The 24196-nt window shown below is 40.5% G+C and overlaps 1 protein-coding gene across 2 annotated transcripts in view; it reads left to right on the forward strand.

The window, feature by feature from the left end:
* The window catches only part of ANLN (anillin, actin binding protein), a 73940-nt gene extending 50421 nt beyond the window's left edge, over window positions 1–23519 (forward strand). For both annotated transcript variants that reach the window (XM_089686991.1, XM_089686996.1), the window contains 5 exons: window positions 2018–2130; window positions 2531–2617; window positions 9658–9765; window positions 13129–13301; window positions 20832–23519. In XM_089686991.1, coding sequence (XP_089543117.1) covers window positions 2018–2130; window positions 2531–2617; window positions 9658–9765; window positions 13129–13301; window positions 20832–20955 — 605 coding nt within the window. In that variant the 3' untranslated portion in view covers window positions 20956–23519. The remainder of the gene's footprint in view (window positions 1–2017; window positions 2131–2530; window positions 2618–9657; window positions 9766–13128; window positions 13302–20831) is intronic.
* The last annotated feature ends 677 nt before the right edge of the window (window positions 23520–24196 follow it).

Raw genomic sequence — 24196 nt, forward strand, 5'->3', positions numbered from 1 at the left:
TAGTATAGGATTAAAAATATTCAATGCTGATTGACAGAGTGAAGTTCTGCTTTCGCTATCATGACAATCATTAGCAGTTTGACGGTTTTTGGAGTCTTTTCTTTAGAAAGGTATAAATAGTATTTAAATAGAACAGTTTTTTTGGGCTTAACTATAAGAAGCAAAATATGGTATGAATATGGTAGAAATGGTGGCAGATTAAGTGTCCCAAGATTTGTCTGGTGGGAATGGTGGAGGACCTCCTGGTTGGTATAAAGAAACTGCTGCATATATTCTACTTTTATGCCAAAAAGATGATTTTAATTACCTGGAAGAGGTCTTTTCCGCCAACAATTTCAGAGTGGAAATGATTAAGACAGACCTACTGCTTTAGCAGCTTACATATTCCACTAAGGGGATGGGGGTCCAAATAGCTATTTACTAGGGGTTTATTTACTAAAGCTGTAGAGTGCAAATTCAGGCTTCTACTAACAGATTTTGTTGCCAAAGCTTAACCGCTAGCTTACAGGGCACTTATACCCCCTTCCTGCCCAGGCCAATTTCCAGCTTTCAGCGCTGTCACACTTTGAGTGACAAATGCGCGGTCATGCAACACTCTACCCATATGAAATTTTTATCATTTTTTTGTGACAGAGCTTTATTTTGGTGGTATTTATTCACCTCTGGGTTTTTTTATTTTTTCTTAAACCAAAAACCACTAAAAATTTTGAAGAAAAATTTTTTTTTTCTTAGTTTTTGTTATAAAATTTTCTAAATAAGTGATTTTTCTCCTTCACTCATGTGCGCTAATGAGGCTGCAGTGATGGGCACTGATAGGCTGCACTGATGGACACTGATAGGTGGCACTGATGAGGTGACACTGATGGGCATTGACAGGCATCACTGATGGGCACTGAAAGGCAGCACTGATTTATTGCACTGATAGGTGGCACTGTTAGGCGGCACTGACTGGCACTGTTAGGCGGCACTGACTGGCACTGTTAGGCGGCACTGACTGGCACTGTTAGGCGGCACTGAAAGGCAGCTCTGATGGGCACTGATATGTGGCATTGATGTGGCACTGATGGGCACTGTTCAGCACTGACAGCTGGGGCCACACTGATCATCAGGGCACACTGATCATGAGTGCCCTGATGATCAGTGTACATGTCCCCTCCACGGAATGCCGGTTTCCGCCTCTCCTCTCCTTTCGAGCGGTCAGCAGGACAGCTCGAGAGGAGAGAAATGCCGGCATTTCCCTGTTTACATGTGATCAGCTGTGATTGGACGCAGCTGATCACATGACCGAGCCGATGTCTTCGGCTCTTTCCGCGGATCGGTGATCCGCTGTGTCCCTCGGACACAGCGGATCACCGATCCGCGGAAAGAGCCGAAGACATCGGCTCGGTCATGTGATCAGCTGTGTCCAATCACAGCTGATCACATGTAAACAGGGAAATGCCGGCATTTCTCTCCGCCGATCGCCGCGCGCTCCTGGAGCCATGCATGCGCGGTGAGAATGGGAGGACGTCATGTGACGTCCTCCCAGAACGAGAGAACCGCCTTGCGCCCGTCATTGGACTATATGGTGGGCGGGAGGTGATTAATTGAACAAGCTGAAGTTAGAAGCTGATTGGTTTCTATGCAGAAGTGAGCCTGATATTGCACTCTCCAGCTTTAGTAAATAAACTCCATAGAGCTTACTCAGGAGCAAGCATCTTGCTATGAGGGCACTCAGCAGGGGGTAGGGGCTGGGGGCGGGGTATCTCTTAAGTGTCTGCAAAACCAATGCACAGAGCAGACAAGTATAACAGGTTTCATGTTTTTATTTATTTTTTTAAATACAGTTATTGCCTTTGCAATCACTTTTAAGCTGTGCAGGACACAGACTCTGTCAAAGCTATATTTTTTTGTATTTTGTACCTGTGTAATTTTGCAAATCAATAAATATCTTAAAAAGAAATTATGGCAAATGTACTGAAAATTATAAAGTTATATTTGGCTCACTTGAATACAATTCACTTCTTACCCTCCACAGCCTTGGCTAGTCCGGGAGGTCCCAATGCTGTCCGCACCAGCAACTTTGTCCTTGTTGGATCTCACAAGCTCTCACTGTCCTCAATTGGTTGCAACAAATTTCTCTTGGACAAGGTAACAAGATTTATTATTTCTTTTCACCTTTTTCGTTTCATTTTCTTGGTTATAGGCTTGAGAGCAGTTACTAGAGGATATATTAAAATGTATGATTACAATGTGAGCTCTTCATGTTTGGACTGTTCAGTATGTGGTATATGCCTGTATTTGTTTTGCTAGCAGAGACCTAATGCTCTTGTAAGGAGAAGTAGAATGCTTTGGTAAGTCATTATCTATGGCTTACAGAGCAGGGATGACCATCGGTGTCCCACAGGATTGGTAGGACAGTGGCTAGAACTTGACAAATTCACTTGTCAGGCAGTGTCTTCTGTCAGAAACAACTGCAATGAATGACATGCCAAGGCTTTGTTTTATTACACATGACATAAATAATAATTCATATTTTCTGGTCTTCTAGGTTCCATTCTTGTCTCCTTTAGAAGGTCATGTCTGTCTAAAACTCAAGTGCCAAGTCAATTCTTTTGCTGAAGAAAAGGGCTTTCTGGTGAGTCCTCTCCATGTGTCTGTGTGTACTGTACTCAGCATAAAGGAGTACACCCCTTTTGAAAAGTAAGATTTTAATCAATATCTTAATGAACACAAGAACAATCTCCAAAATTTTGACAAAACTGAGTTTTGTAGAACATTTGTTTAGCGCATTACATGAAATTAAGGTTATAATATAACTTAGATTACAAAATCTTCAGTTTTACTCAAATTAGTTGATGCAAAAATGAATACACCCCACAACAAAAACTACTCCATCTAGTATTTTGTATGACCTCCATGATTTGTAAGGACAGCACCAAGTCTTCTAGGCATGGAATGAACAAGTTGGCGACGTATTGCAACATCGATATTTTTTTTTTTATTTCCCATTCTTCAAGAACTACCACTTTTTGAGCCTGGATGCTGGATGGAGAGTGATTCTCTTCAGAATTTCCCATAGGTGTTCGATTGGGTTCAGATCAGGAGACATACTTTGCCACTGAATCTCTTTCACCCTGTTCTTCTGAAATGCAACAGTGGCCTTAGATGTGTGTTTTGGATCATTGTCATGTTGGAAAAGTGCACGACGACTAAGGGTGATGGTAGCATCTTCTCTTTCAGTATAGAGCAATACATCTGTGAATTCATGATACCATCAATGAAATGCAGCTCCCTGACACCAGCAGCACTAATGCAGCCCCACAGAAGGACACTGCCACCACCATGTTTCACTGCAGGCACCATGCATTTTTCTTTGTACTCCTCACCTTTGCGAAGCCATAAAGTTTTGAAGACGTCAGTTCCAAAAACATTTATCTTGGTCTTATCACTCCAGAGTACAGAGTCGAAGTAGTCTTCTTTTTCAGCATGGGCCCTGGCAAATTCTAGGTGGGCTTTTTTGTGCACGGGCTTTAGGAGAGGCTGCCTTCGTGAATGACACCCATGCATGCCATTCCTCTGCAGTGTACGCTGTATTGTGTCACAGGAAACAATCACCCCAGTTTTGGCTTTCTACTTCTTTAGCTAACTGCAGTGAACTTGCATGGCGAATTTCTTCAACCCTTCTCATCAGAAGATGCTCCTGTTGAGATGTTAACTTCCATGGATAGCTTGAATGTTTCTGTGAGATGGTCGCAATTCCATCTTTGGAAAACTTTTGTATCACTTTTGCGACAGTATTTTGACTGATAAGTAAAGCTTTGCTGATCTTCTTTTAGTCTTCACCTTTCTTGTGTAAAGAAATTATTTTCTTTCTCAGGCCTTGTGACATTTCTCTTCCATTTGGTGCCTTTCCGAACAGCATGAAATGGGAAGGGGTTTTCTTTATTAAGTAATGCCCTTTTATAATCAGCTGTCTGCTGGACACCTGTTTAATGATTAATTAGATTCAACTGTAGTTGAATTCTTGTTAGTTAGGATTTTGTTGTCTAAAATTTAGCTTTGCTCCTAAGACTTTCATTGGAGTGTATTCATTTTTGCAACATGGTTTTGAATGAATTTGTTAGGTAAAATACTTTTTGTGTGTGCAAATTAACAAATCTTGTGTGCAATCAATGGCCCGCATTTGTGGGAGTATTTTGCAGTATAGTGTCCCATATAAAGTGGATTCTGAAAGGAACGTAAAGGTTTTCTGACAAATCTGTTGGGGTGCACTCATTTATACTGAGGTGTGTGTGTGTGTGTGTGTGTGTAATTTGTAATTTATGAAAAGTTTTTTGTTGTTGTTTTTTTTTTTTTTTTTTTCTTTTAAACAAAATAATATGGTAAACCTGCACATAACGCATTTAAAGCGGAGCTCCACCCAGAATGGGACGTTCTGCTTTAAGCCTTTGTCCCCCGCTCCCCATTAAGGATTGGCACCTCTTGGGAGTGTGTACCCGAATTTGACAGGTACCCGCTCCCACTTCCGCTGCGATCGCCTAGACAATAGGAAGCGGAAGTTGTCTGCAAGCTGTCATAACCGGGTGCCCACAGTGAAGGCGCTGGGGAGAGAAGACGGCCGGTGAAATCAGCCGTGGTGAGGACACCGCTGGACCAAGGAACAGGTAAGTGTCTATATTTTAAAAGTCAGCAGCTACAGTTTTTGTGGCTGCTGACTTTTTTTTTTTTTTTTTTCAGCTGGAACTCTGCTTTAAAGAGTTGTTCAGCTGGGTTTTTTTACATTATACAATTTTTTGGTAAATTTTAGATTTACCAAAACCATATAGTATGAGGTTAAATCTAAACACTTTTGATTTGTATCCAATTAGGCAGGCCCTTCTATTACATTTTGAACTAAAGGAAATTGAGCAAGAAAATTGTATAATGTATGGCCAGCTTTAAATGGCTTCAGCATAATATTGCAGAATACATTGTGATATAGTTATGATATTCAGACGGTAATAGGCAAGGTAGTCACACCTTTGAGATATAAAAAGAAGTATAGAGTAACAAGGTTATAGATTATGTAAGTGAAGGTTTGTAGTATTTGGATGGGGATCTGAAAGATATTCAGTAGAAATATAAAGTGCGTGCGCACCATTTGTATAACAGCAGCAGGAAGATTCCCCTTCACTCCTCTGAGAATCCACCAAAAAAGACAGTAAGGGGTTTATTTACTAAAGCTGGAGAGTGCAAAATCAGACTCACTTCTGCATAGAAACCAATCAGCTTCCAGGTTTCATTGCCAAAGCTTCATTGAACAAGCTGAGGTTAGAAGCTGATTGGTTTCTATGCAGAAGGGAGTCTGATTTTGGACTCTCCAGCTTTAGTAAATAAACCCCTAAATGTCTACAAAGTGAGAGTAATTCCCCCTTAAACATTCATCACCAGAAATAACATCCTTGAAGATTTACCATTACTTTTTGTTTTAGTCATTACTATGTCATTTTGTATTTACTATCACTGTGTCTCGGTGACAGTGGTCAGAAAAATAAATAGAGAGGGTAATCTAATAGACACAAACTGAATACAATTTTGCAAGGATTTCTACTCTGTCCCAAACTAGAAGAAATTTTTTGGCTATACATAGCATTTTTGTAACAAACTCCATATAAAGCGTGTCTAGTATCTAACTTTACAATAACGCCATATGTAGCTAGTTTCTTATTAAAGCACTCATGGGTTATATTGCTGACAATCTGCTGGTCTAAGCTGTTAAACCCCAAAACAAATATTTAACGTATTGCAGCTTACCACGTCTTAGATGTGATGGCTGCATTCATTTTCTTTTCAGGCTTGCTTTCTCTTATTTTCACCTGGTGATATTGCCAGCAAGTCTGTCAAAATTACAAGCTCTCCTGCAGATGTAGCAGTTACAGGGATGAGACTGCTTTTATTTACATAAAACCTTTATCCCAAAAGGAAAAAGCTGTTTGCTGTAACTGCTTAAAAAGTGTGAGCTGGAGTTTGGCTTCAGTTTGTTAGTATATCTAAATCTGCTAGTACCACTAACACTCCCCTCTCCCCAGACTGACAATGCTATTGTCCAAAGGTGCCCCTGTGCTCCTTCATCCAGAGTGGGGACATGCTAATACAGGAGGTGTGCTGCTGACCAGATCACTAGGTGAAAACAGAGGGGGAAAAAGTAAAAAGGTGTTCATACATAAATCTTTTCTGCATTGGCTTGATGGTTTGTTTAGATAAGTATGCACTTTTGTCTTTTGCGCTGATCAGTGGAACTGAAGCATATTCATTTTAAATTTAGGATACATTGCGTTTGCGGCTCACTAAGCCAAAACAAACACTGGCAGCTCATTTGATGTTTGCAATGTTCAAATCATACCTAATCCCTTTAAAATGACTTTAACGTAACTTATCTATTCTTCAAATAATTTCCATGGAAATCTGTCACTTTGGCATAGTTTGTTTTAGTTGGCACTGAAAAGCAGTTCACGCAACAAACAATTCTGATTTAACAGATGGGGTCTGTAGTAACAGATATAGCTTTAAGGAAAATCTGTATACACATGACCCTTCTTCAGAGGAGACTTTTTTCCCCTTCTGTTAGCACCCTCTGAAAATTTAGTTATTTTAAGACTCTTTATTAATGTCCGATTTTAAAAGTTGATGTACACAGTGAGATGGGTGTTCCTGCCTTGAGATGCAGATCTGCATCTCTAGTAAAATTTTGGTTTATGCACGCATGCATGTGTACAGTGTACACTTCGTTCTTTTACCAACATTCATGGCCACAATGAAGGATGACATAGACAAACACAGATGCCAGCTGGTGATTATTATACTTTGATAGCATAAACAGAGAAAAACTCCCCACTGGGACTTTAAAGGCACTAATACATAAGTTAAAATGTTCACATCGATCTTTATTTTGTATCACACTAGAAAAGGTTAGTCATTTAGAATAGCATGTTGACAGATTAGAGTCTATTATGCAAATTCAACGCGTTTCAGAGTAAATTAACTCCTTCCTCGGGAAAAAACTCTGCAGAAGGATGGCAACATCCAAGAAATAATAAAAAAAAATACATTTAAGACCTATACAGTGTAATTTGGACATATATGAACATATCTTATCTATGTACATACAGTATAAGTATTAATTACTCACATAACCGATGAGTCTAATCGAAATGACAGTCAGCCATAACATAAAACCAAAATGGATTACTACCACTCCCTGATAAGCATTTGGGTGGTTACAGGTCACCTGTGTGCCCCCTTGGCTGAGTACTGAGGCCACCTAGATAGCGGCAAGAAGATGGGAGAACATAAAAGCCTATTGGTGCATACTATAGGAAGAAACGTACAAACTGATGGAAAAGATATACCTAATGGGTCTTATACAGCACCCACCAAAATAATTTTTTTAATCCTGTATATTCTCATGGATATTTGATCCACAGATGTAGGCAGGCACAAAATTGTCTCACAAGAAACTCTGCCTGTTTTTAAGAGTTTGCCAAGTTCTGTTGTAAAAAATATAAATATAGTGTCTCAATATCCAAGTATATATCATCCATATAAGCCAACATCAATATTATCTCCCCATACATTCCACTAATTTCCTAAAGATTAGGGTTTACCATGTTTTATGAAAAAATTTCAGGTAGACCAATTCAATACATTAACATAAGTCACCTACATTAGGGAACCATCAAGTAGACCAATGCCGTACATCAACAAAAGTCATATATTATAAAAAGAAGGGGAAAAAAGGGGGTGGGGGGTGGGACAGGGAGAAGATGGGGAATCGACTAGAATTTAAAGACCATGTGAGGTGCCTCCAGAACAATCTGGAAGGCTGATAGCTGAAGCATATGATACAAAAACCAAGGAAAAAAGAAAATAGGCTACACACCTAAAAGGCTAACCTCAAAAACATGTTTTTTTTTTTTTGTAAGAAAAAAAAACATACAAGGTAAAGACACAGTGCATCGGGGACCTGCTGATCATTCCCAATCGTGAAGGCCCCCCACCCCTGGCATGGCGGGAACCTCCCATAACAGACACTCAATGTCCCCTGTGTGCCCATAGTACCTGCACCTCCACAATGGGGACCCAACCCACCACCAACCCAAGAACCCTAGCCACCCCTCAACAATCCCCCCAGCCCCTCAAAACATCCCCAAGAGCACCTCCCAAGGTACCCCAATGCTCCTCCCACAGTGATCTCCCCAACCCCACCCAACCAACCTCCCCCTGAAGGAGGGAAGAAGGGAGCTGAGGCAAGACACCTGCCCACTATTGCCCCCCGCCCCCCAGACCCAGCTAGATAGAATGTCCTGTCCCCCAACACTCCTATAACAGGAAAATAGGTTCCTATGGATAATAATGACCTGCAATACCAGTCAACTTCAATACATGAGCAATATAATAAACCAGTAAGAAACCTGAGAGAAATAAATGAGTACGAAGGGCTATAGCCTCTAGAGTCCAATTAGACAATCGGGTAACTAGCTCACTAGAAAAAAATGTAGTCTGGTCTGGCCAATCCAAAAGGAAAAAAATTAGTCTTTAATACCCAACAGAATATGTCCACTTGGTCAAGTTCTGACAGGGTTACCAATACAGATCTTGTGTTTAAAGAACGCCGCACTCCTTACCTGACTGAAGTGTCTGTGTGTCAATATGGGACGGCCTCAGACAGCTCTCTTCCACAGACGATGACCCTTGATGCGTTTCACCCTACCCGCCAGGGCTTAGTCAGGGGTGACTAAGCCCCAATGGCTGGGGCAAAACGTGTCTGAGGCATGGTCTGTGGAGGAGAGCTGTCTGAAGCTGTCCTTTTTTGACACACACACTCAGGTCGGGGTTGGGAGTGCAGTGTTCTTTAAACACAAGGCTCTGACTCTAGTGGATAAGTGAATTTACATGCCGGCACCCTCATCTCTGAGGATCAAATGGATCGGATCTCCCCTTGCTTAGAGCACCACTGTAAGTGCTGTTTGAGGTCACAAAAAGTTGACAATACAATTGATCAAGAAATTGTTTGAAAACCCACGCCAATAATATTAAATGGCTTTGTTTTAGGAAAATTTGGCCCCCAAGCATTTTGGCCATTTCTGTATGAAGCCATTTCTATAAGCACCCTCCCTTAAACATCTTGCCAGCGTTGAGAGTTCCATTGATATCCAGCTTTTCTGTTATATAATGGTAATTCAGTAAGCAGGATTTTATGTAAGGTTGGTTTGACCTTGCTAGTACAGAGTAAATAGCTGAACAATGGTCCAGGTGTTGCATACATGGGTAGTGTGTACTGAAGCTTGAAATCACTTTTTAACAGCAGCAGAAAGTTTGTGCAAATTCATTAAAATTGTATATTAATATGATCCTTTTTACTTCAGTGTAAGTAGAGCAAAAGAAGACCTTTGTTCAAGTGTAAAAGAGAAGTCTAATCAGCTTTAAGAAGTGACTGTATACATATCGGCACGGTCATTCAGTGAGCAGATATGTCTGGCAGTCGCAGTTGAGATGCATGTCTTTAGAGACAACTTTTATGTGTTTTGACAGATCATTTAGCAGGAAAAAGAGGTTTGCATTGTAATGAATATTTCTGTATCTACATACAAGTAATGTGTCTGCTTTATTTCCTCATGAGTATTATCCTAATTTCAGACTATGTTTGAAGATGTAAGTGGCTTTGGAGCTTGGCATCGGCGTTGGTGCGTTCTCTCAGGTTATTGCATTTCTTACTGGACGTATCCAGATGATGAAAGACGAAAGGTCAGTGTTAATATTTGTTATGCTTCTAACTTAAAATTTGTAATGACATAAAGTGAACCCTATTCTGTCTCTGATACTAAATGTAGTACCTTCTATTACCTCTTGCATGGAAAAGCCCCTTTATGCCGTGTATTGCTATGGAGGTTTGACTTGACTTGGTGCCTAGATCCTCTTATGTGATAAAGCCAACCAATGAGACAATGTCCGTGGACAGGGAACATGCAAGTGGGTAGGGGTTAGGAGCACGTGTGTAGATCTCCATAACAGAGTGAAAGCAATCTCATCAGGGCAGCAAAGAGTCTTTCTCTGGACAAAAGGTTTGTTGTCTTAGAGAACACTTTTTTATTTAATCTAAACGGGGACCGATTTATTTTAAGCTGTTATGTCACAGAATTAAGACTACATATACAGTAAATGTCTATGCAAATTAAATACTACAATACACAATAGAATGTTTAACTGCTTGCCACCTGCCCACAGTTCATTTACTGTGGACAGCTGGTACAGCCAGGCTGAATCATGTTCGTGATCCAGCTTCTTCTGGGGTCAGGATGCACAACCCCTGCTGACTCGTGCTGTCACTGGCTACAGCAGGATTTTGTGAGCAGGTGATCTTGGCCCTGGACCTGCTGATAGGCTTTAGCCAATCACAGCACAGAGTCCTGTGTTTACAAACACAGAGGGCTCTGTACATAGATTCGTGAACTGGCTGTTTTTTCTCCCTGCAAAGCATGAAGATCTCTTAGTAAAAGCAGCGCACATTACACACGTTACACTTGTTAGGCACACAGTTAATCCCCTGATTGCTTCTTGATGTTAGCCCCTTCCCAGCCAGTGTCATTCGTACAGTGTACAGTCCCACTATAGGTTGCTGATCATCATCATTACTAGTATAAGCATCTATAGCTGCGTAAATTCCAGTATATATACCATAAATTGTAGACACTGACTTTCACACGAACCAAATAATATACGCTTATTGGGATTTTTTTTATCAAAGACTTGTAGCGGAATACATTTTGTCTGAATTTATAAATAAACTTGATTGTATTATTATTATTTACATTAGATATGTTTTATAATGGATAGCAGAAGTTATCATTTTTCTTTAAAAAATTTGTCTTTTTGCATTTATATAATAAAAAAGAGTGGTGATCAAATACCACCAAAAGAAAGCTCTATTTGTGTGAAAAAAAAAAAGATCTAAATTTCATTTGGGCACAGTTTTGCTTGGCAAAGCAATTGCCAGTTAAATTAGCACAGTGCTGAATAGCAAAAAAATGGCCAGGTGATGAAGGGGGTAAAACCTTCCGGATGTTAAGAAAGGCCAAATGAAAATGATCGTACATAATGGGGCAATTTTAATCAAGTGTTTGTAATCCTTTTCTGGTGGTATTAGCCTATGAGAAAGTGCCAGCTAATTTATGAAAGCCTGGCAAACGTTTTAACATGTCCGATACCTACCACAGATTTAGGTAGCTCTTATTTGCCGTTGCTATGGCTGTGAAAATGTCAAAAAGATTTACCATCAGTTCATGGATAACAAAACTGGAGGTAATCAAGACAAATTCTAAATTGGCATACATAGACGGTCCAGAGTCCACCACTGTCCTAGCAACTAATGATGCAAGGCTGATCTAGCATAGTGGGCACAACCTGATAGGGATACCGAGAAACTAGTTCAGGTCCACCTTCCATGTAATTAAAATTATTGTAAAGGTACAGATTAAATGAAAAAAAAACATGTTGTACTTACCTGCTCTGGGCAATGGTTTTGCACAGAGCATCCCCGATCCTCCGCGGGTCCCCTGCCTACTATTCTTGCTACTCCCACCTTCAAGTACAAGGCTTGCTAGGGAGGGGGGGGTACTCAAAGGGGGAAGGAGCCACGGTCGGCCCTGTGTGTCCATGAGATAAACAGAGCGTGGCTCAGCTCCCTGCCCCCCTCCTCTCTGGTTGTAATTGACAGCAGCAGGAGCCATTGGCTCTCGCTGCTGTGTCTGAGCCAATGAGAAAGAAGCGACCTGGGAAAGTCCATGTTTTTTTTTTTTTTTTTTGCACAATACTGGATTGAGATCAGGTTCAGGTAAATATTAGGGAAGGGGAGCTGAGGGGGGGAAGCTGCAGACTGAGCCTAGGTTCGCACTACTGCGGTGCTGTAAATCCCATGTGATTCACACAGGAACCACACCACATTCCTGTACAAATCGCATGCAATTTGTATGCAGTGCGATAAGAGCCATACATTTTGTAGGGCTCTAATCGCACCACACCCGCACCAAAAACGCGCAGGACCGTTATTTTTGGTCTGCACTAAAATCAGATGGCATATGTGTAAATACCTTTTGTGATCTGATTCTTCACATCGCACCGTGTTTTGCGCACCGATGTCAGGGTTTTGTTAACATACACACCCGCATTGGTATCGTCTGAACGGGGTGCGATTGTGATGCAGTGCGGAATTCACACTGAAAATGCAGAGAATTCCACATCACATCAGTGTGAACCAGGGCTTAAGGTTCTAAAGGCTGAAGGTAGAAAACCTTCAGCCTTTAGAACCACTTTAATACAGATGGCAGTGGGAATACCCCATAGCTACTACACAGCCATCTAGCAGCTTTGAGATCCACCCACTGCAGTCCACTGTCAATCACAAGGTAGGCAAACCGGTCTTTGTGAATTACACTGATTTTGTGTGTTAATTTATATTACATAAAGTATATGATCTTTTTCTCCAATCAATTGTGCCTTCTTAAGGTTGTTTTTTTAGAGAGACCCTGTTCCCAGCGGTTTTAACCTGGTTCTTACTTGTCACTTTACTCCTCACTCATACCTGTAGACCTGCATTACTTTGAAAGGGACCAAGATGTCTCCATCAAAGGTCATAAAACGCTGATCATTTAGAGGCTTTAGTGGCCCCAGCAGCAATTGGCTGTCGATAAAGTAATGCAGTACTGAGATCTTGGGCATGTGTGGTATAATCCTGGTTGTGAATACGTGTTTATCCTCTCTCCTGATCCTGCTCCCAGCCTTTCCTGTGAACACATATCACAAGACTGCTGAATACAGAACATTGACTAATGGGAGAACCTGGACAATCTGACACTCAGCAGTGCTGATCTTTGCAGCAGTGGAAAGTTGAAATTGGTACCAATGACAGTATTTTTATAACATAAAGTGGCACTTGATTACCTGGGGTTCTCAGTGCTGTACTCTGCTTAAAAAAGAAAAAAAAAAAAAAGAGATGGTGACCGTGTCTCTTAAAATTTCTAAAGGGCTCAGGTTAAGTGGATATTTTTAGACACAAATAGTGCTGCTTAGAGTTTAATTGCTTCCTTACCTCCTTGTTTTCTTGTTTGTCAGAATCCTAATGGCAGAATAAATTTGGCAAACTGCACAAGCAGAAAAATCGAACCAGCCAACCGGGAATTCTGCGCCCGACCCAATACATTTGAGCTGATAACAGTGCGTCCACAGAGAGAGGGTGACAGAGAAACTTTAGTCAGCCAATTCCGGGACACGCTGTGTGTTACCAAGTAAGTACTTTTATGTTTGAATTGCCAGTTCTTATTGAGGTGTGTGTAATGTATTTTATTATAATAATGACGGGAGGGAAATTAATAGGAATGTACTATAAGCAAAGGAACAATATATATAGCAGATCTATTCAGGAATTCTTCCCAGGGGCTCAGCAGTGAATCTAATCGGTAATGATGCAGAAAATGCAGGTGTTACAAGGATGTGATTTAGGATTCAGAATGCAAAAACGCTGTTTATATCAACTTCTGCTAGCTGAAGACTACATGGGATTAATCAGTAAAAAGACTTAGTGCTAATCATGCAACAATTTAAATATTCATTCTTGCTACGTTAATGCTGGGTTACTGATTTGAATAGGTTTATTTGGCAATTTATTTGCTTTGCTAATTCTTCAGCTTCGGGGGTGAAAGATCACCTGAAGCCTGACATATGCTGGCCTGTAAATTGCTTGACCTTGTTTATTCAACAGCTAGGAGAGCCAAAAAAAGAACACATATTTAAATCTGTGCAGGCACAATTATAATTAAAGTAGAACTTAAGTCTGAAAAAAAAATGCCAGGGGATAGAACTTTTTGGCAGAAGATACTTTGCATCTCTATTCTGCTAGAAAAATTTTCTCCTAGCAAAATCCTGTTGTCCAAGGAGGATGCTTTGTCCACAAGAAGCGACAGAGAAAATGTCAGAGGTGGGGATGGAGTTGTGAGGGAGAGCATACTTGGTGGTTCTAAAGCTTAAAGGTTTTTTCACCTTGATGAATTCTGTGCATTATGGTGAAAAACCTTCTGTGCTGCCCTCTTTCCCCTCCCCCTCCCTTATTCTTACCTGACGCTGATTGATTCAGTAATGTGCTCAAGAGCAGCAACTCTCACTGGTGTCTCCCTCCTTCCTGGGCAGATTGATAGTAGTGGGAGCCATTCACAATCAAATGCTGTGCCAAGGGAGCAGTGGGCAGGGCTGAGCCACCTTCTCTGTGTCAGTGGATGCAGACAGGGCAGCTCGGGAACGAGCCCACACAGGTGCCCCCATGGAAAGCGGCTTTCCATGGGGTCACCTGCCGAAGGTGCCCGGAGCACCGGTGGGGGACTCCAAAAGAAAAGGATCGGGGCTGCTCTGTGCAAAACCATTGCATAGAGCAGGTAGCTATAATAATGATTATTTTAATTTTAAAAAACAAACAAAAAACAAGCTTAAATGTTGCTTTAAAGGTACGTTTGCCGTAATGTGCATGTTTTCAGTACACTTCTGCAATATATGCACATTGCAAGGTTTCAAGGGATGAAACCTGGGCAAATACAGAAAAATATACGATGTGATATAAATGTGTCCCGCTCTTAAAGTGATTCTTCTAAAAGTTCTTGTTGGTTATTTTACCAAAAAAGTCTGCAGTGGTTTTGCACAGAGGAGCCTGGATCCTCCTCTTCTCGGGTCCCCCGCAGGCTTTCCTAGCTCCTCCTTTCTGTCAGGTGCCCCCACAGCAAGCAGCTTGCTGTGGGAACATCCACTGCTCCATGTGTCCATTCACACATGGAGCCGTGGCTTGGCCCCGCCCCCTCTCTCTCTCCTCATTGTCTGACTGGCTGTGATTGACAGCAGCGGGAGCCGCTTGCTGTCTCGACCAATGAGGAGGCAGAGACCAAGGGCAGCAGAGGCTGTCATTCACATTGCTGGATCGCGATGCGGCTCAGGTAAATATTGAGGGGGCTGGGGAGCTGCTGCACACAGAAGGTTTTTTACCTTCATGCATAGAATACAAGAAGGTGAAAAACCTTCAGCCTTTACAACCACTTTAAACCCTGTTGGGGGCTAACAATACGTGGCATTTTTGTGAAGATTGTCAGCCCTCCCAGTTGTCTTTTTGCTAAACTACTCGGACCCACCCCTAGTCCTTTGTACACAACATAAAGACTAATTGATCTGTAGTCCCAAAATAGGAACTGGGAGGACTTGTTTCTTTGAGAAAACACAGGACAGCTGTGAATGATCGAGTACATTTTCCATCTATCAAACCGATATAACAAAATGCTTTTTATTTACCAGACAAAGAACTAATAAGAGGAGATTATTGTCAGGGTGTTTGATGCACTTTAAGGCAAAGCATTCAGTCTTACAAACCATTTCTTTGATTATATCTTTTTTCCATTCATTTGACGGACTGTATTTTGTTCAGAAATGAAAACTGATTGTGCAATACAGAGTGCTGATTTTTTGCCAAGTGCAGTAACCCATTAGCTTTAGGACCAGTTCACACCATAGAAACGCAATCTGGATGCGTTTCTGTATGTGCGTTTTTGACACGTCCTGGTGAGTTTTGGTAAAATTTCACCCCTCTTTTTCTTCAACTTAAATAAGGACATGTGCATTATTGGTCTGTTTAGGTGCGTTTTTAAAGCGTTATCTTACGTTCCAGTACAGTTCATTGCAGAAAAAATGCAGCATGCTCTACCTTTTTTTTCCTGGAACTGGAATACACTGGAGTGACTGTGCTGGTGTGAGCTATGCCATTGGAAACCATGTAACCTACTATCAATGTGTTTTTGTTGCAGAAAAAAACAAACTGGACTGCATGTGGTGTGAACTGGCTTATGGTGATCTGATTTTTACTATAAGTAAAACTGAATTTGTGTGTAAGATTGTTTTGCTATACTGCTGATGTGTAATTCTTTTCTTTTTTTATCTTGGTGACTTCAGGCAATATTCTTTGCTGTAATCACTTTTGAGCTGGTCTCTACATAGCAGCTATCTAAATCAGCAGCTCTTTAGTGCTAGCTTTGGAGGCTCTACACAGTCCCTGCTGGACAGGACGTGTGGGACTAGGCCTGGATTGAGACCTTCTGGCCTTTGCATTGGAGAGTTTTCTAGAGATGAACAAATTTTTTTATTTTTTTTTTAAAAGAAGTTGTGTATCCTGCAGGATTCTGTTTTTTGTGCAACATTCCTATTGTGAAATTTAAAAAACGCCATTAAATGGAAATCTAGTTGAAGACATAATGGAGTCCTTTCATTGAAAGGCATGCTGAGAGTTTTCATTTTAACCACTAGCCTACAGGGCACTTATACCCCCTTCCTGCCCAGGCCAATTTCCAGCTTTCAGCGCTGTTGCACTTTGACAATTGCGCGGTCATGCAACACTGTACCCATATAAAATGTTATCATTTTTTGTGACAGAGCATTATTTTGGTGGTATTTAATCACCTCTGGGTTTTTTACTTTCTTAAACAAACCAAAAACCACTAAAAATGTTGAAGAAAAAAATTTTTTTTCTTCGTTTTTGTTATAAAAATTTTGTAAATAAGTGATTTTTCTCCTTCACTGATGTGCGCTAATTAGGCTGCATTGATGGGCACTGATAGGTGGCACTGATGAGGCACTGGTAGGTGGCACTGATGAGCATTGACAGGCATCACTGATGGGCACTGAAAGGCAGCACTCGTATATGGCACTGATAGGTGGCACTGACTGGCACTGTTAGGCGACACTGACTGGCACTGATAGGTGGCACTGACTGGCATTGGTAGGTGGCACTGAAAGACAGCTCAGATGGGCACTGTATGTGGCATTGAGGTGGCATGGATGAACACAGAGCTGGCACTGATGGACACTGACAGGTGGCGCTGCTGGGGCTACACAGATCATCAGGGCACACTGATCATCAGTGCTCTGATGATCAGTGTACATGTCCCCTCTGAGGAATGCCGATTACCAACTCTCCTCACGAGCTGCCAGCATGACAGCTCGTGGGGAGAGAATGCCGATAACCGGCATTTCCCTGTTTACATGTGATCAGCTGTGATTAGGCCCAGTGGAAGAAACTGCACTCTCACAAGGCTTCTGCGAAAGCCATTGCTGTTTTGACAGCGGTTGTCTTGGACATGTGGAAAGAGTATGTCCAGATCTATCTGTACCTAGCATACTCCGGGGGTTGGATCAGACCATTGCCTGATCTGAATGACACATTGGCTGTTGAGGCAGAAGTAGTCTGTGGGGAGCAAATTGCAAGCCTGAGAAGGGTCTGACAGAAAAACTCGTCCATCTGCTACTGGTACAGTATGTCTGAGAGCAGGTAGGGCCTTGTGTTTAATAGTCAAGAGGAAGAAAGCTTGGTTGCACAATATGCTATAAGGGATTGGGACTACCTTTTTGCAAAATGCAACTTCCCTACATGACCAATGTATCATGGTCTGCCTTGATGTGTTGTACTGATGCCCTTTGTGTGGGGTCTATTCTGTACCCCAGTGTCAAACTTCTGACATCTCTGTAGATGCTGTGGGATCTATTCTGTACCCCAGTGTCAAACTTCTGACATCTCTGTAGATGCTGTGGGATCTATTCTGTACCCCAGTGTCAAACTTCTGACTTCTCTATAGATGCTGTAATAGTCCATGTCGGTGCAGAGGTTTAGGGCACTGCCTGTGCATTATTGCAGCCCCTTAATATAAATGTCACAGATTGTTTACATATGCTATAATCCTTGTATGTGTCCTTTGTTATGCTGTGATACTGTAGTAATACAGTACAGGCTTCATAACATGACTTCTTGACTAACTGTAAGTGGCCTCTACTACTACTGACTGCTACAAGCTCAGGTGGTGACCTCAATGACTTAATGCACATCCGTACTGCTACACTCCCACAAAGATTCAGGTGCTGGAATGGAGACTAATTCCAAAGGGATTTAGGTATTGCCTAGCGTTTTCAAAAGTACTGTCATTTATCTTCTTACTAAGACCAGCACCCTACTGCTTAGTGGTTTCAATCACTGTAGGTGTATGGTGAGTGGCTTGTGTTATAAAAAATTACCCAAGAACACTTTTTTCCTCTGTCAATGAACAGCAGCCTACATATTGATAATGTCGTATGGTACAAAACTAACATATATGATCAATTACAGAGGTGTAGGTTGTGACTGTGTGCTTCTGCAGCAGACTCTTCTCTTCTATACTGTATAAGAGAAGGGGTGCTCATCCCAAGGCCCTTGAAGCCCTCTGATGTGGCCTTTGACCTCAAACTGTATGCAGGAGTTTTGGTGCTCTTTTTAGAATGTGCTCCACACAAGATATAATAGAAATTTATGGCAAAGTGCAGCTAAGGCGTAGGTAAACCACAGCATATCAGTGTGAAAGCTGCCTTATAGGGGGCTCAGGACAATTGGGGCTTGTGTATATTTGCGGTTTGGGGGCAGTAAAACCCCATAGTTGAGACATGTTTTTATCACACACCCCCATTACTGGTGTAGTGTCAGGGGTCACAATGGCGATCCTGCCCCATGCTCCAGGGGAACCATGATTCCTCCATGTCACACTTTGTTTTACACTTGGGCAGGAGGGGATGCATATCCAGGAACCAATCCTATTCATTTTCCTCCTGCAACTGCTGAAAGCTGGTTTCTCCTCTACTCCATCCCACCAGCATTCAGTAGCGGCAGGAGGAAAATGTTTGTTATGCTATTCTAAATAAAAAAATGTGAAATTCTAAATCCTTTAATTTCGTTGTGGACAGGGGCCAGTTACCAAATCACTTAAGTGGACTTTGCTCTTCAAAAGGTTGAGCACCCCTGATATAGGCTTTTGATATCTCCACCACAGTTCAGACATCCCGTTCATGTTCTGGTGAGGTTAAAAAAAAATTCAGCTTGCACTTAAGATATCACAAAGGGTTTTCTGCAATAAATATGCAGACATTCTATATACATATCTCCCATGTGCAGAATATGTCTCTGTGACATTTGAAGATTACTTTTTCCACAATGTCTATAGCTACAAAGGTGAATGAAGGCTTGTTTTAAAGTGCTTTACTGCTTGTTCCATATACAGTTGTGTTCAAAATAATAGCAGTCAGACATCACTAACCTGATCAATCACTGTTTTTGGTAGAAATGATATTTCTACATGGCAAATAATTTACTAGCAGGTGTAGTAGAGTAATAGAAATCCAACAGACCCAACAGTCATGACATGCATGCTGCTGATTCTGTGTAATTGAATCACTAATTGAAAGGGGCATGTTCAAAATAATAGCAGTGTGGAGTTCTATTAGTGAGGTCATTCATTCTTTGAAAAACAGGTGGCAATTATTGCCTTTATTTAAGGAAGGAAGGCAGCAAATGTTGTACATGCTGGTTACAGTGCATTTCTCTCTGATATTCTGAGGAAAATGGGTCGTTCCAGACATTGTTCAGAACAGCGTACCTTGATTAAAAGGTTGATTGGAGAGGGGAAAATATATAAAGAAGTGCAGAAAATGATAGGCTGCTCAGCTAAAATGATTGCAAATGCTTTAAAATGGCAACCAAAACCTGTAAGACGTGGAAGAAAGTGAAAAACTACCATTCGAATGGATAGAAGAATAGCCAAAATGGCAAGGACTCAGCCAACAATCAGCTCCAGGAAGATCAAAGAAGGTCTAAAGTTACCTGTGAGTACTGTTACAATTAGAAGATGCCTATGTGAAGCCAAGCTATCTGCAAGAAGCCCCCGCAAAGTCCCACTGTTGAAAAAAAGACATGTGCTGAAGAGGTTACAATTTGCCAAAGAGCACACTGACTGGCCTAAAGAGAAATGGCGCAACATTTTGTGGACTGATGAAAGTAAGATTGTTCTTTTTGGGTCTAGTGGCCGGAGACAGTTTGTCAGACGACCCCCAAACACTGAATTCAAGCCACAATACACTGTGAAGACAGTGAAGCATCATGATATGGGGATGTTTCTCATACTACGGTGTTGGGCCTATTTATCGCATACCAGGGATCATGAATCAGTTTGAATACATCAGAATACTTGAAGAGGTCATGCTGCCTTATGCTGAAGAGGAAATGCCCTTGAAATGGGTGTTCCAACAAGACAACAACCCCAAACACACCAGTAAACGTGCAACATCTTGGTTCCAGACCAACAAGATTGACGTTATGGAGTGGCCAGCCCAATCCCCGGATCTTAATCCAATAGAAAACCTGTGGGGTGACATCAAAAATGCAGTTTCTGAGGCAAAAACCAAGAAATAGAGAAGAACTGTGGAATGTAATCCAATCAGCCTGGGCTGGAATACCTGTTCACAGGTGCCAGAAGTTGGTTGACTCCATGCAACACAGATGTACAGCAGTTCTCAGAAACAGTGCTTATACAACTAAATATTCATTAAGTGATTCAAAGGAAAGCAAAATCTTCAAACATTTTTCAGTTTATATAGTGAATGTTTGAGTTTGTAAAGAAGAATGCAAACACTGCTATTTTTTTGAACAGTCTTAATATTCACTTTTCTTCAAATTTTTTTAGAGGAACACTATTTTGATCTATTTTTCTTCATGTTTTGATTTGGAATAGAATGTGTAGTGTTCCCAGTGCATTTGTGTGTATGAATAAAGCTCAAAATCCTTCTAATAGCTTTTATTTCCACTTTTTTCAACACACTGCTATTATTTTGAACACAACTGTATGTCAATACTTAAATGTGGATATTCTGGGCACACACTTAATAAAACACTATTTTCAGCCATATTTTATAGCACACCCTTTTTGTTGTTTTCCTTCTAGGAACTGGTTATCTGCAGACACTAAAGATGAACGAAATCTCTGGATGCACAAGCTTAACCAGGTGCTCGTGGATCTTCGCATGTGGCAGCCAGATGCTTGTTATAGACCAACTACCAAAGCTTAAAAGAAATTGTGGATGTTTACTGAAAACTTCTTCTTGTCATATAGTTCTAGTTTTTGTGTGTGTTTTTTTTTTTTTAACTTGTATGCTTTTTAAAACTATATATATTATGCCTTTTGGTTGCCTTTAATTTTTCATCAAACTGACGTTTTACTACTATTTTTTCTCTTGACCTCATGTATTACAATTAAATGAGTTAGTGATTTGTTGCTAGGAATCTTAATCTCACACAGAATGAGTAATCCTACATAATACCATTTTGGGATAGTGCATATAGTGTTTGCATTGTTCTTACTTTTTTTTTTTGGCAGTGCAAATTTGCTATTTGTGAGAGCTTTAATTTCCTGCTACCTTATGTGCAATATTCAGACCTTTCTTTGGACATAATTGCCACAACAGGTTTTACTTTATATATTTAAAAAAAAGTTTTTTTTAACTACTTTAAAGACTTGAGCACAGTCTGTAGTAGCTTTTCTAGCTTAGTGTGTTTTTTTGTACAATTTTTTTTTGTTTTTTTTTTCATTCGGTGGAATGTGAGCAATGTTTTCTGTTGTTTATATAGATAAAATATGACCTGACTCTCTGTCCATTTAAATGTTGAAACTTCTACATGTAATTTAATTGAAATCCAAAACTAATGCCTCCAATTTCCACTGTTTTTTTGAAATGTACAGGTTATGCTTGATTTAAATGCTTACACACTGTTTCAAGATCTGTGTGATTGTTAGGTAAGCTGTATGTGCCTAATGATGATCAGGACATTGATGGCAGTAGACTTTCTGTAGGAATAAAGTAAATCCAGCCAAAACCTTTTGTTATTTTGGATCGAGAGTAAGAGGATTGGAACCTCCATCAGGTCTTTACTGCGGTCTTAAGCTAGGTTCACACTAATACGGTGCAGTACATTGGTGTGTGATTCGCACAGGAACCACACCACATTCCTGTGCAAATCACATGCGATTTGTATGTAGTGCGATTGGAGCCATACATTATATATGGCTGAAATTGCACCGCACCAAAAAGGTGCAGGACCCTTTTTTGGGTCCGCACTAGACTGTGATTGCATGCGTAGTCACACCTATGCGATCCAATTCTGCACATCGCACCACGTTTTGCGGATCGATTTTCGGGGTATTGCTAACTTAACATACACACCCGCAGCAGTTCGCATGAACAGGATGCAATTCTGGTATTCGCACAGAAAATGCTGCACATTCCGCACTGCATCAGTTTGAACCCAACCTTTTTGGGTAAGTATTCCTCTCTTCATTTCCTAGGGACAAAGTTTTCACCAAGACACGTAGTGAGGTAATGTATCCTGTGGGGGGGTCATGAAACTGAAATCCGTTGAGAGTTCTGGCTTTCCCTGCTGAACAAAAGTGTTTTTTTTTTTTTTTTTTTGCTGTCTTGTGGTGTTGAACATTTCCCATGATTTCCTGTCCTGGTGTCATGTCACCAATACACAAAGTAAAAGGCAATTTACCCAATGGGGCCACAAGTGGCAGTAAAAATGAACATAAATTTGAGCACAAGGAACAAATGGGCTCTGCAGTATTTTTTTTTTTTTTTTAAAGTTTCTGTTTTTACAAAGCTGCTATGGTGCCAGCTATATGCTTTACTGGCTTAATATTTTATGGCATGGTTAATAAGTATTTGTATATTTTTTTTATGGTGTTACTTCATGTTTCTTGGCTGTTGTAAATCTATGGAGCTGAACAGACACAAATATTTAATTAGGCAGATAGTGTATTAGAGTATCGTATTTCATAGCAATCGGTGATAGTCTACAACACTCCAATTCTCTTAACACTATATTTTCAAAAAGTATGAACAATTTGTGCTAAATGACTGCAAAAATGCAACTGGTACTGGAATGAATGAGACCAATAACATCTTGGTTAACCAATGTTAATGTGGCATGCCAACTGATAGACAGACATAGCTATATTACCACAAATCTGTTCCGTCCCTAGACTTCTACTTTGTATGGCCCTTGTGGAAGTACTTATTTGAGGCTGGCCTAGTGTTGTAGCCTAGTCTATCATTTATATCTGTATGCTTTTTCAAGAACAATTATATGACTTCTTGATGCTAAGTCTTCAGTACTTTTGGCCATTATTTGACTTTGCTTTCAGCTTACTATAATTTAGCTCTAAACTGAGATAGTTGCCTAATAAAAAAAAGAAATGTAGTTTACAGGGTCCTTGAAACATTATGTAGAAAAGTTCTTTTAAGGTTTTAGTTTGAATGCATTAAAAAAAATTATCGTTCTCATTCACTGACCTGGTGGAAAACACGGGTAGTCCCAACTACATGTTCACTTTTTGTGTTTACTATTGTTATATCTAGGCAATATAACCATTTGATAGAATTAAGCTATATATTAACTCACAAATGAACACTAACAGCATTTGTGATTTCCCTCAAACACATTTGAATGTTTCTTTTTTTTTTTATATATCTATTTCACTCTTGCAGTTTCTTTTTGTACCTTTCTTGTTTTGTAAAAATATGTATGGGGATACTATGACATTGAAAAAATAAAATTTGTATATATATGTATCAAAGTTGTGTTGCATTATCTTGTGTCATCCTAACTGAACAGTCAGTGTTTTCTTTGCTGTGTCCCTGTGAACTAATTTGTATGGTTTTATGAAATGACAATTAAAGTGTTACTAAAGGTAAACCTTTTTTCCCAATTCATCATCCACAACAGCACATGATGAAGAGAGATTCTCTACCTACCTAAAACAGGAAACCCATCATCCACAATCAAATAAAAAGAGCACAGTCACCTAGTGTCCTCAGTACTTGTGTATCTTCCAGCCTAGCAGGAACATCAGAATTGGTTTAATTTCCCTCAGGCCTTTGTGTTAGTTGTAGGGGCCTCCTTAGTATATGCTTCCCCATGATTCTGGGACAGTGGTCTTGGATGGGGTTGCATATCTGGGGTTGCTTAGTTCTGAGGGTCTGAATAAAATTCATCCCAAGCTATGGACCTTGGGTATTGGTAATTCCTTCCCTATTTTCAAACCCATCCTAAGTTAGGATGCAAAGCCATACTATTTTATTTTAAGCAATCCAAATGATGGGGAAAAAGTGAAGAGTCTGTTTTGGCACTAGTCACAAGACCCAAGTCAGTTGCTTGGGTGTCTTAAGAACACCATAGGCAGGTGGATCACATTCACCTATTCAGAGCACACTGTACACAATTAAGTTGAACCTCCCAGTTGATTACCGCCAT

Source organism: Staurois parvus, unplaced genomic scaffold, assembly GCF_062004578.1.
Source record: "Staurois parvus isolate SC_StPar_1 unplaced genomic scaffold, SC_StPar_1.0 ptg000020l, whole genome shotgun sequence".
Classification (NCBI taxonomy): Eukaryota; Metazoa; Chordata; class Amphibia; order Anura; family Ranidae; genus Staurois; species Staurois parvus.